Source organism: Neolamprologus multifasciatus, chromosome 19 (genome assembly GCF_963576455.1).
Source record: "Neolamprologus multifasciatus chromosome 19, fNeoMul1.2, whole genome shotgun sequence".
Lineage (NCBI taxonomy): Eukaryota > Metazoa > Chordata > Actinopteri > Cichliformes > Cichlidae > Neolamprologus > Neolamprologus multifasciatus.
In genome coordinates, this window is record NC_140457.1 from 5759985 (window position 1) to 5772262 (window position 12278).

General features: G+C 39.0%; 2 protein-coding genes across 2 annotated transcripts; one reads left to right on the plus strand and one right to left on the minus strand.

Moving 5' to 3' along the window:
- The first annotated feature begins 131 nt into the window (after window positions 1-131).
- Window positions 132-9946, plus strand: ppp2r3c (protein phosphatase 2, regulatory subunit B'', gamma). The gene is made up of 13 exons (XM_085144030.1): window positions 132-337; window positions 478-602; window positions 825-929; window positions 1020-1132; window positions 1855-1952; window positions 2305-2375; window positions 2475-2607; window positions 3628-3683; window positions 3827-3902; window positions 4319-4455; window positions 5277-5414; window positions 5523-5582; window positions 5662-9946. Exons 1-13 carry the CDS (start codon window positions 271-273, stop codon window positions 5875-5877), a joined length of 1395 nt encoding a protein of 464 aa, XP_085000156.1. The 5' UTR covers window positions 132-270; the 3' UTR covers window positions 5878-9946.
- fam177a1a (family with sequence similarity 177 member A1a) lies at window positions 5464-12244 on the minus strand. Its single transcript, XM_085144038.1, has 5 exons — window positions 12107-12244; window positions 10820-11005; window positions 10267-10333; window positions 9829-9926; window positions 5464-9736 (listed from the first exon to the last, which is right to left on the minus strand). The coding sequence occupies exons 1-5, from the start codon at window positions 12173-12175 to the stop codon at window positions 9512-9514; spliced, it is 645 nt and encodes a 214-aa protein (XP_085000164.1). The 5' UTR covers window positions 12176-12244; the 3' UTR covers window positions 5464-9511.
- Between the last annotated feature and the right edge of the window lie 34 nt (window positions 12245-12278).

Genomic DNA, 12278 nt, shown 5'->3' on the forward strand with positions numbered 1-12278 from the left:
AAGTATGGAGTCTCTCCTTGTTTGCGATGGCGATGAACAGGTTGAAGTCAGGCAGTAGTCGCTGTGTGGACTAACAGGGAGCAGGTTGAAGAGGTGGAAATTAATTTCTTTCTCGTTACTCTTTTATTTTGAAAAGCACCGACCGGAAAAAAGTTCCCTTTACAGCTATTAGCTTGATGTTGTTTGGATAGCACGGCTATTTTTTACTACAAGTGAAGATTCGTTATTAAAATGAAGAAATCTCACTGTTAGTTTGTCTCCGAAGCAGAGATGGCTACCGAACAACGGCCTAACTGGGCGGATATTCTTAAGAGGAGGTTAGCAAACTCCAAAAGAGGTAAAACAATGTAAACTGTGTTTAGCTGGCTAACTTGAATGTACACTATCGATTGTACACTTATTAACTAATAAGAGTGTTCTTTTGCCGGATAGTTAATATTTAAGTTGGTTTTTATATTCTGTTTTTCTCCGGCAAAGACGAGAAGAGCGAAGAGGAAAATAAATCAGAAGAAACTGAGCTTTTCTCCAAATATTACACCGAGTGGAAAGGAGGAAGCAACAGCGGCAACTCCTACAACACCATCCCACGGTTCTACTACAGGGTATGAAATCAGTTCAATACATATGAAATCTGTAAAAGTCAAACAAAAACCTTAGTTTTGGAACTATTTTCTTTCCAATGTCTACATACGCCATCCAGAAGCAAACGTTACAGTTCACACACAGTTGTATTCAGACCTTTACATCCAGTCAATTTAATCATTTAATTAGTGGTAAGAGAGGAAAGTGTGATGCTAATAGATGTTGTGTTTTTTTTTCTGCAGCTGCCAGCAGAAGATGAAGTATTGCTTCAGAAATTAAGAGAGGAATCCAGAGCTGTCTTTCTCCAGAGGAAGAGCAGAGAGCTGCTTGATAATGAGGAACTGCAGGTAAAACGCACACAAATATATCATTGCTTCTTCTGCAGGTGAAGCAACACAAACTTTGTTTTTTCTCATGTTTCCTTTTATTTTCTGCAGAATTTGTGGTTTCTGCTCGATAAGCACCAGGTGCCTCCACTGACTGGAGAAGAGGCCATGATCAACTATGAAGCGTACCTGGAGGTGGGGGAAAAGGCTGGGAGCAAGTGCAAGTGAGTGATAACAAGTTCTCAACCCTAAAATTCATTTAAGTCTGTATTACACTGCTGGACTTATTCAGTCTAATTGTTAGATATTGATCACAGAGGATGTTAAACCAGTAAAAAGCATTTCCCTTAGGCTTGATCACCAGCATATCAAAACACCTATGGGAAATTTAGTTAGTAGTAGTAATAGTTAGTAGTCTATGCTCCCATCAAAGTTTAAGTCATGTGGGTCCAAGTGCACACAGTTATGGTTTCCTTTGATTGCACGTGTATTATTAGGCAATTCTAGAGCTAATACATGTAAACAATCACTGACCCTCCAGGTATTTATCAGGCACAAAACCCATGTAGGTGTCCCTCCAGGGTGTGCATCAGACACTTTGGTCAATCTTGATAACCTTAACCCAATCACTGTTTCATTTAAATGTCTGCCCTATCAACTTTTGGTGCTACATTATATGTCTATCACGGTGTCCATGGGTAATTGGTCCTTGAGAAACAACTACCTCATCTAACGAAGGCAGCAGGCAACCAAATTACTGAACTTGGGAAAAATTGTGATGAAAAATAAGAATACGGGACTCTTTTGAAGGAAGAGTGACCTTTAATGTGAGCGTGCTCAGAGCCTGAAGCAGAAAGATTGTGTTAAGCGAAAACAGATTTTGACGTGAAGCCATTAATATGTTTGAGTAAAGTTTTAATTGTTTTTTTTTCTTTCTTACTTTCAGAAAATTCTTCACAGCCAGAGTTTACGCCAAGCTGCTGCACAGTGACCCTTACGGGCGGATCTCCATCATGCAGTTCTTCAACTATGTCATGAGGAAAGGTTTGGACCTTTTTTCCTCTGCTTTGTCTCCACAGAGCCTCCTAAACAATATAAATTCTTTTCACCAACCACCTATCCCAGATGAGGATATGACCCAAAATGGCATCAAAGATCCATACTACTAATGCTTGTTTCTGTTACTCTGTGCCATAGAAAATAAACTGGTGCAAATTTGCTATTAAAACTATACTTTAAGTTCCTGAAAGGAAAAAAAAGATTTTAGGTTTAGATTGTTTCTTTTTTCACCACTGTAACCATCCTGTTGCGGGCTCAGAAATATTACAATAATATACGCAAATTAAAAGGTTTTGACTTACCCTTCTGTTTTCTGTTCCTTCTCATCTACATCCAGTGTGGCTGCATCAGACCCGGATAGGCCTGAGTCTGTATGATGTGGCTGGACAGGGGTACCTCAGAGAGTCGGTAAGTTCAGCTCAAGTGACTTTAAAACAAAACAAAACCGTTTTATCTCAAGTGAAAATATAAATGCAGCAAAATGATAATTCTTCTCATTCTTTGTAGGATCTAGAAAATTACATCCTGGAGCTGATCCCCACTCTGCCTCAGCTGGACGGCTTGGAGAAGTCCTTCTACTCTTTCTACGTCTGCACCGCTGTCCGCAAGTTCTTCTTCTTCCTCGACCCACTCCGAACAGGTGAGAGTAAACCCCATAAGAACGTGGCATATTACCATGCAAGTCAAGTCAAGTGGCTTTATTGTCATTTCAGCCATGTGCAGTGGTACAGTACACAAGCAAGACAACATTCCTCCAAGACCATGGTGCTACATATGACATATAACAGACACTTGCATGAACCAGGACAAGTGCTGAAAGATTATAGAGCAAGACAGAGTTGGTTTGCTAAACCTGAAATAAGGAAAACTCTGGATTTAACTCTGAGTAACTCTCTGAGCCTAATCTGCTTGCTTGCTAGGTTTTCTTTATGCCTCCTCCCCTCCAGCTGTATCTGCAGCAGCTGACTCATTTCCTCCATTTATGCATCAGTGATTAATGTCTTTTGTTTAACATTTATAATCAATCTGTCATCTGTACAAGAAAAGAAAATATTATTATCTCCTCAGAATAAAATCTGTAGGCTGCTGTAACGCAGCCGTTAGGTTTGCAGTCAGTTTCCCTGCACTGAAACATTTGCCTTAAATTACTGTAAAAACCAGTGTTTAAATAAAACTGCTCTGTGTGATGCTTTAGGTATGTAAAAGTCTGTGATCTGTCATTTGTCAGGGTCGGGTCACTGTCACAGTCACACTGAGAAGAAAATGCCTGTCACAGATGGCATTTTTATTTTATACCAGTCATCTTACAGCTCATTAATTATATAAGATCAGCTGAAGTTTAATCTCAGTTTAAAGTAAAAATTTGTTAATCCTGATTTCTGAAACCAGAGCCTGATGGTCACTGTAAGGACTAACTAACTGCAGCTTTGCAGTTATTACAATAATAATTACAATAGGCAAGATATAAGGAAAAATAATCATTTTGATCTTTATATGGAGCTATTTGCCATGTTTCCTGTGTTTAGGTTGTGTTAGTGTAAAAAAGGTTGATTTTGGTTATCACACATAATATTTGTGGCTTTTTTGTCGAGGTGTTGGTTTTTTGGTTTGGTGGTTTTTTTGTTGTTGTTTTGTTTTAAGTTATCTTACTTTTCTCCAGGAAAGATTAAAATCCAAGACATCCTGGCCTGCAGTTTTCTGGATGACTTATTGGAGGTATTTTTTATTTATTTATTTTTCCTTGATTGATCACACACAGTCTGTTACAGGATGCCAATAACAATAGGATGTTCACATTGAACCCTAAGCAACTCTTCCTCTTATTGATGTCATCCTTTTTCTCCTTTCTCTGTCACCAGCTGAGAGACGAGGAGTTGTCTAAGGAGAGTCAGGACTCCAACTGGTTCTCAGCCCCGTCGGCTCTCCGAGTCTATGGTGAGATAACATCTGGACACATCTGCACAGCAGGATACCGGTGGCAGTTGTATTCCTCTGTATTTAGAGGAATGTTGGTGAAAGGCCCAATTTTAAGATAAGATAAGATAAGACTTTATTGATCCCACAACGGGGAAATTTTTGCGTCACCTCAGCTCAGGTACAGATATATGAAGGAAATACAAATAAGTACAATCAATGAAAAAAAGTAAGATAATACACTATATACAATGGTAGCATACACAGTATGTGATTATGGATATAGTTGGAGTTGAAATATGGAAGACATAAACTATATAGCTTGGAAGGTCCATTATGCATGCATTTGGGTCAGTGAAGTTGGAGTGCTCTGTGTGGCATGTGTCTGTATCAGTGCCCTGTACTGTTGCTTACATCTGTGTTTTTAAATTGTGCAGGCCAGTACCTGAACCTGGATAAGGACCACAATGGCATGTTGAGCAAAGAGGAGCTTTCACGTTACGGCACGGCCACGCTCACCTCTGTGTTTTTGGATAGAGTCTTTCAGGAGTGCCTTACCTACGAGGGTGAAATGGTACGGTCCATAACATTAACCGCTGGAGTATTGACTGCTGTGGCAGAGATGTTTTTGGTGGTGAGATCAGGTGACTGTGAGGACTTTCTCACACATCTTCAAGCAAACAGATTTAATCCTGAGCTGCTGACTGAGTGAACTCTGTGTGATCTCCTCAGGCAGCTAACACACACGCACGTCTAAAAGCGGTCGCTATAAATCTACTATACTGGCCACGGCTCCCATGTTTAAATGCCTAACTTTACATTAGAAATAAGCCTATTTACAGCCTCTATAGGTCTGTAAATACTTTCCAGGGATGATTAACGCTTTAAAACTTTATTGAGACTCAATTAAAGCTGTTTTCCCAGAAATTCAGCGCAAAGTGCAGATGAAACTAGGTGGTGTTTATCGAACCTTTGCTTATGAAGATTGTACCTTTTCCTCATTACCTCAGTTGTTATAGAGCTGAAGATTCACTGCATCAAATTGAAGCTGGGCTTATTCACATGCTGTTTTTATTCTTTGGCTCTCGTTACTGAACTGGACCTATTTTGTGTTGTGGTTCCTTTTTGAAGCATTTTAAATGCACTGACGAATAATTTGCCTCACTGTGCAGTTTACTGTATTAACAGACTATTCAAGTATTTTATTAGCTTGTTATTTAGCACTAATCAGCAAATATCTAACCAGACTGGCTAAGCAGTAGCTGATAACTTCACTCCACCCTCTTGTCCAAATATGGCTCCAAAAACCAACGTGTTACTTCCCAAAACATCATTCCTGTGGTTTAAATATTTCAATATTTGTCTGACTTGAATGTTTCTCCTTCTCTTTTCCAGGACTATAAGACCTATTTAGACTTTGTTTTGGCTCTGGAGAACAGGAAGGAGCCAGCAGCTTTACAGTACATCTTTAAACTTTTGGACATGGAGAATCAAGGACACCTCAACGTCTTCTCCCTCAACTACTTCTTTAGGGTATCGGCTGCACACGCTTCCGTGAAACAAAAGCAAAAGGATTGATTCAGTAGTTTGTTTTCATTCAGTCTTTCTTGATCATTTTTCAGCATTTTTCTTCCTCTTCAGGCCATTCAGGAACAGATCAAGCTGCACGGACAGGAGCCGGTCTCCTTCCAGGATGTAAAGGTACATCACAGACAAACAGCACCTTATGTGGCCATAATGGCTGTGGGCGATGTTTTTGAACATTTAATTCTCTCTTTAGGATGAGATCTTTGACATGGTGAAGCCTAAAGACCCCTTCAAGATCACCCTGCAGGACCTGGTGAACAGCTGTCAGGGCGACACAGTGGTCAGCATCCTGATTGACCTCAACGGTTTCTGGACCTATGAGAACAGAGAAGTGCTGGTCACCAACGACAGTGACAGCGGCAGCGGCGGGGTTGGCGGGAGCAGCATGGCTGACTTTGACGATACATGAAGATGTTTCGGGGTTGAAACGTAAAGAGAATTTCATGTTTTACTCCCAAAAAATGGCAGGACGTTGACCCTTCTCACTCGCACACATGTGAAGGCCTCGAAGGCTGGAAGACTCTGAAGGAAAAAGGAGGAACGTGCAAATGCTGATCTTTGTGTAAATACTGATCTTTGTTCCTACCTGTGAAATCTCGGTGGGTTTACTACGAAGGTAATTCAATATAGCTTTCTTCATCTGGTCCTGTGAGGAAGCTGCTGCTTCTTCTACCTCACAAAATTTAAAATGTTCAAATGGGAATAAAATTGAATAGGAGTAAATTTAAAAAATCAAAAGGAAATATTATAAAATGGTAAATAAGCACAGCTTTACTAACACCTGGTAATAATTTGTTCTCTTTAATTGACAGTTAATTTACATTGAGTTGCTTGTTTACATTTAATTTTGGCATCCTCCGTTAAAAAGACCTGCTGGCTCATTAAATTAGCTTCGTAGTAACTCCCTCTGATTTACATGTGGGCTCTTTTTTTGTTGTTGTTTTTACTGGATTTCCTTTGTACGTTTTGTGAAAAATGCTCCTTTAAATTTCTACTTTAGTTCTAAAGAAAATGTTTTTGTAAATTTTTGTAAAATTAAACATGAAATGATAAATGGACCCCTTTTCCCTTCAGAACTGCCTTAATTCTCTGTGGCGTAGATTCAACAAGTTGCTGGAAACATTCCATGCTGACATGACAGCATCACACAGTTGCTGTACATTTGTTGTGATGTTAATCATGAATTAATCACAATTTATTTTTTTTCAAATCTGAGTTCAATGTTATTCGCCACACCCAGGCCTGATTACAGATTACAAATTACCTGTTAATTTGATAAATATAACCTGTCTGACAAAATGAAGTATGACTTTCGGGAAAATCTTCTGTGGACGGCCGAGACAAAAGAACTTTTACAGTCCTGTTACATCTGGTTTGCTGTAATTGATGAAACAAGAAAATCTTGAATGCTCAGCCATCAGTTCATGCTCTGAAGCTCAAGCGCACTTAGATTATGTGGCATGACAGTGATCTGAAACAGACCAGCAAGCCCACCTCTGACTCAAAAACCCAAAATAAGAATTATAGAGTGACCCAATCATAATCTGGGTTTAAATAAGAATGAGATTATTAGAGATTACCTTAAACAGGCTGTTTAAAAACCTTCCAATGTGTCTGAAATGCCAGTTACACGAACACTTGATTACAGTTCTTGCCAAGAGTGGCAGAACTAGTGATCAGGTTTAGGTGACAATTACTTTTTCACACAGGCACAGGGATAGTTTTTCACAGCACACTGTACAATTTTCAAAACAAAACACCCTTTTGATTATTTAAAGATTTTATTTACACACAGAATAGAAATATAAAGATTCATTAAAAGCTTCACTTTAAATCAGAAAATATTTTGCATATGTTAGCCTGCTTTACATAGAGAAAAAACATCATTTATACTTGGTGAAAGACATTTAACTGCAAAGTGTACAGATCTTTTGCTATGATACGCTGGCATTTCATTGGAGTCTGCTTGTGGACCGATTCTGACTGTAAGCGCTGCTACTCTGCAAGCTGAGATCTGAAGCCTGCCATCACACGTCACAGCCAAAGAGAAGATTAAAACAATTTCTAAGAGGCTTAGACTGGCACAAGCAAGGACATTCAAAGATTGAAGTATACACGAGCCACTGTTCACACCAGCGTAGAGCATCAGTTAGCGATTAAGTCAGATTTAACTGTCGGAAAATAGAAACGCAGCTGATTACTGTGGCATCTCAAGAAAGGGAAGCAGCTGACTTCATCTTTAAGTGGCACAGAAATAATGAATGAAACATTAGGGCATGTGGAAATGTAACACTCAAACAAGCTGTTCAGAAATTAATAAATGTGCATCAGGTCAATAAATAACTAAACATCACAGTTATGGAGGCCAGAGGTGAAACATTGTGGACGATGGAGCGCTTAAATATATTAAAACACTTGTAAGTAGTAAAGATTTTTGGATGAAAGAAATTGGTTAGGTCCACGCAGGAGCTTTGGACGATTTGTTCATAGCTGGGACCTGATTCTTTTTTAATTTAGCATTTAGGCATTTAAATCTTCGTTGTCTTTAGCACACACCATCAAGCCTGTGGTGCATGAGTTTCATGAACAATGTGACAGCAATGACTAAAGAAAAGATGCAAGGAAGTAATTGGCGGGATCCAAAATGAGGCATTGTTAGACAGATGAGAAGAAGAAAATATATCTGTTTTACTCTAAGACACTGAAAATTCCACTTTTAAAAAACGTTTTTGCCCATGATGACCTGATTTGGGTTTTTCCATTTGGGTCCATAATCTGTCTGGCTGCCTATATGTGAACAGTGCAGGTGCCTCCTTAAAGGGCCAGTTTACCCCCAAATCATTTGAATTACTCCTCTGATCAGTCTGGCTTTTTACAAATTGCTCTGTTAAGACTGTAGAAATGTCTTCCTTCTCTTTTATATAAAGAACTAAAACGACGCTCCTTTCATGGTGATCAAATCACAAAAACATTAAAAACCCAGGATGAAATGCAAGCTGTTTCATTTAGGAACTCTACATTCGCCAGTGAAAATAACAGTGCAGCTGAGCACAGCCAGCTTGGTACAGCTCAGCTGAGAGCATTTACATCTCGCGCCATCTTGAGCCTCTGGTCACGGGTAACTGGAGAGTTATGGTTGACGGTTCAGCAGTAACGTCAGAGAGGCAGACATCTTTGCATCAGATACCTCGAAAATTGGGCATCTCACACCAAAACAACACAGGTGTGTAAACAGAGCTATGTGCACAAATTTGACGTTTTTTATTTTCACACCGAGCATCTTTTATGAATCAAAACACCGCGTCAGGAAAGATCAAGTATGAATGAGGTAAGCATGCAAAGGTGAAGGGTCACGATTCACTCATAAACATCTAAGAGACTGATTAACAGACTATATAACATGTACTGAAACGCTTTAGTCTTCATTTTGTAACTACTTTTAACCTTGAAAACCCAAAATATTAATACACAGTCCTATAAGAATATATAAGTTAATATATAAGGTCTATCGGTTTGTCTTCTATAAACATGTTAAGGCTTTTTCTGAAGCCTGTCCAGAGATGACAGTGCAGCAAAGACAGGCTGAACTGGATAAGAGTGCAAAACTACTCAATCTCTTCATTGGCATATCAGTGAGGCAACAACTATAACATAACATGTTTCTGTTTAGCAGAGGGGGTAGGACCAACTCTCTCTCTTATTTCTGTCCAGTTCTGGATGGATTTTCACACCAGTCTGTAATTAATAATTGACTGTTGCCTCGAGGATCTACTTCATTAGTGAGCTGAACCTAGGCCCTGTTTAACAGCCTAAGTACATATATCAGTCCCTGCCATACACAGATATACATTCACAGGTCAGGCTAGTGCAGCCACCTCCAGCCCTTTTTATGTTTCCCTGCACTCCAAGATCTTCCTTTATAAAATAAAAAAAAATGTAAAAAAATAACAAAACTATTAGTTTACATAGCTGGGTAGATTAACGGGTTGTCAGCTAACAGAAGTGTGTGTGTTTTGGAGGTTTCTGTCTGCCACCGTCACTCTTCAGGAGGGGAGAGGAGACGGGACTCTGTTGGGGTCTTGGTTGTTGAGAGGAGGCTCCGGCTCGAGCTCGAAGCTGATGTTAACAAAGGAGGCCGGAGACACCTCAGGCTGCTCCACCGTAGCCAGACGAGGAGCTGTGGGATCGCCCCGCTTGCCTCTCTGTTGCTCCCCAAACCGATGCTCCGCCTCCTCTGCCAGACGATCCTCCTCCTCCTCTTCCTCCTCCTGCAGGAAAGCAACAGGGAGCCAGATTAATGTCAATGGTTTTGCTCCTCCGTTTGAGTAAGCAGCTTTTAAGCTGTGACATGGTGTTGTACCTCTTTCTTTATACGGTAGTACTCATCTATGGCATACTGGTACTTAGGTGTAGTGATGCCAAAGAGAGAGGCCAGTTTCTCTCCCATGTAGTCACATACTGCAAAAAACAAAACAAAACCAAAAAACCCACAAATTAGAGACATCTTCTAAACACTTAAAAAAATGTTTTAAATACAATAATTATAAAACAATTTGTGAAATATGCATTTCATTTCAGGCTTTCTAAAGTATTTATAACATTTCCTGATATTCCCACTTCAAAAAGCTATTTTTAAAACTCCCTGAAAGGCTCTAAAGAGCCTTAATGTAGCGATGACACCAGGACAACCTTCTAGCTTCCATTTTCTACTTTTATTTAAATTTCTCTGGTATTAGAATGTATTTTCAACCTGAAACAGCTGGTGTTTTATGAGTAATTTTACAATGTAGAGTTTTACCTGATACAGTGGAGGTGGCCATCCTCCACATTTGGAACCAGAAGTAAGGACCCCAGGTCAGTTTGGACTAAAACAGGTATGTGGACATGAGATATGATTAAAAAATAAATAAATCTCAAGAAGCATGTTGAAAAATTTTAAAACTGCACGTATTATGTGTATCAGTGTTTCAGGTGCATCTTTTTCTTCTTGGACTATATTAGTATTCACAAGTCATAACAATCTGTACAGTATCTCATACTGGGCCTTCCAACTGAGTTCATCCTCTGACTGGAACAAACAATATTAGCTGAATTTCCCTTCAATATAAGCTCAACTTCCTTCCTCTTTTATATTTGGAAACACAAAGAAGTATAAAGAAACACTGCAGTTCCAAATGACTGAAACATGATATAGTTGCTCAGTTTTGTATCTTAACCTGCTGGTCTACTGTGTTCACCAGGAAGCTGTACACTTCAGCTGTGAGACTTAAAAACTAAAACTACGGGCTCAAAAATCCTTGAAAAACCTAATTGATTGTTGTTATTCGACTCTTGCTGTGCCAATAGCATACCGGATCCACAGAAATAACTTCTTTCTTTGCAGTCTGCTCCTCTTCCTCCTCTTCATCAGTGCTGTACTCCTCCATGGTCTCTCCATTGGCAAAGTAAATGGTTCTGCGAGGAACCTTCACCTTCCCTGGCGTTCCCACAGGGTCCCCCATCTCCACAGTATCAAATTCTGCTTCCCCTCCTGTACTCTGATGATAATTTGAAACTGTATTACTAATGATATTTTTAATAAAACACATATATAAGTCAATAAAGAATTGATAGAAGAATTTACTGAAGTAAAAGCTTTTATTAGACAGTAGACAATGCTCAATTTCAGGCCTAATGTAAAAAACAGGTAGCAGATCAGTTCATAAAGTAGGATTGAGGCCTGGAATTTGATTTAAAAGTAATTTATATAATTTTAAAATGTATTTTATATCCAACAGGTAGCCAGTGAAGGATGATAGTGATGTGACCATTTTGCTGCTAGTGGTACTGGTACATTTGGACTACCTCCAAATTCTTCAACTTGACCTCAAATCAACAGTTGAAATGTGGACAAAGATGGAGAATGACACCCAAACCACATATAAACTGGGTTCGGAATGGGAATTGCCCTCCCAAAGCTCTGACCTAAACTTCTTGAAACTTTGGGATCAATGTTTAAAAGCCAGGTCTGTGCCAAGAAACCAACCAATTTAAATGAACTCTACTAATTTTTCCAAGATGAGTGGTCAAATATCCAACAAATTATGCAAGAAGCTTGTTTATGACTAACAAAAGCATCTGGTCAAGGTGCAACTTACTAAGGGACATTTAACCAAACATTAGTGGAGATGTCATGATGCATGCTCAATCATCCAGGTAAGGAAATCCCAAAAAGCTGATTCTGTGATTCTGAGACTGAAGAAGTCACTTGGATGAGTATCGAAAACGATACGTCCAGATGAACAGAATCACATTTTTGGGATTAGTGGGGATGTATGTAAAAACATTGACAACAATATCAGTATCTTGTCTTCCCTAAAATCCAGTACTAATCGGGCTTTAAATTGTTGTTTATATAAAACCCTTACAGGTACAAAAATAAAAGTGGTCTAATGTGTTTTTCTAAGAGCTGACTGCACACAAAATACAACTTGCGACATCAAAGTACTGGTTAGAGAGTTTAAGTGACTTCAGTTGCTTTGTTTTTGTTGCCCGTTAGCTTCGTTGCTAAGGAAGTAGTTAACTATTAATACTACAAATCTTTATATGAGCTGTCACATAAAGAGAAAATAGTAAACATTTTATTAGCATCAACTAACCTTTTCAGTTTCCATAGTTTGTCCCAATGTAACATTGACATTCGCCAAATACAACGACAAATCTGCCATTACACCTACTTACACCTCACCGTGTTTCTGAGGGCTACTTCCTATTATCGTCAGGAAAAACAAATTTCCTTTCTGATTGCTTCATAATAAATGTTTTACAACA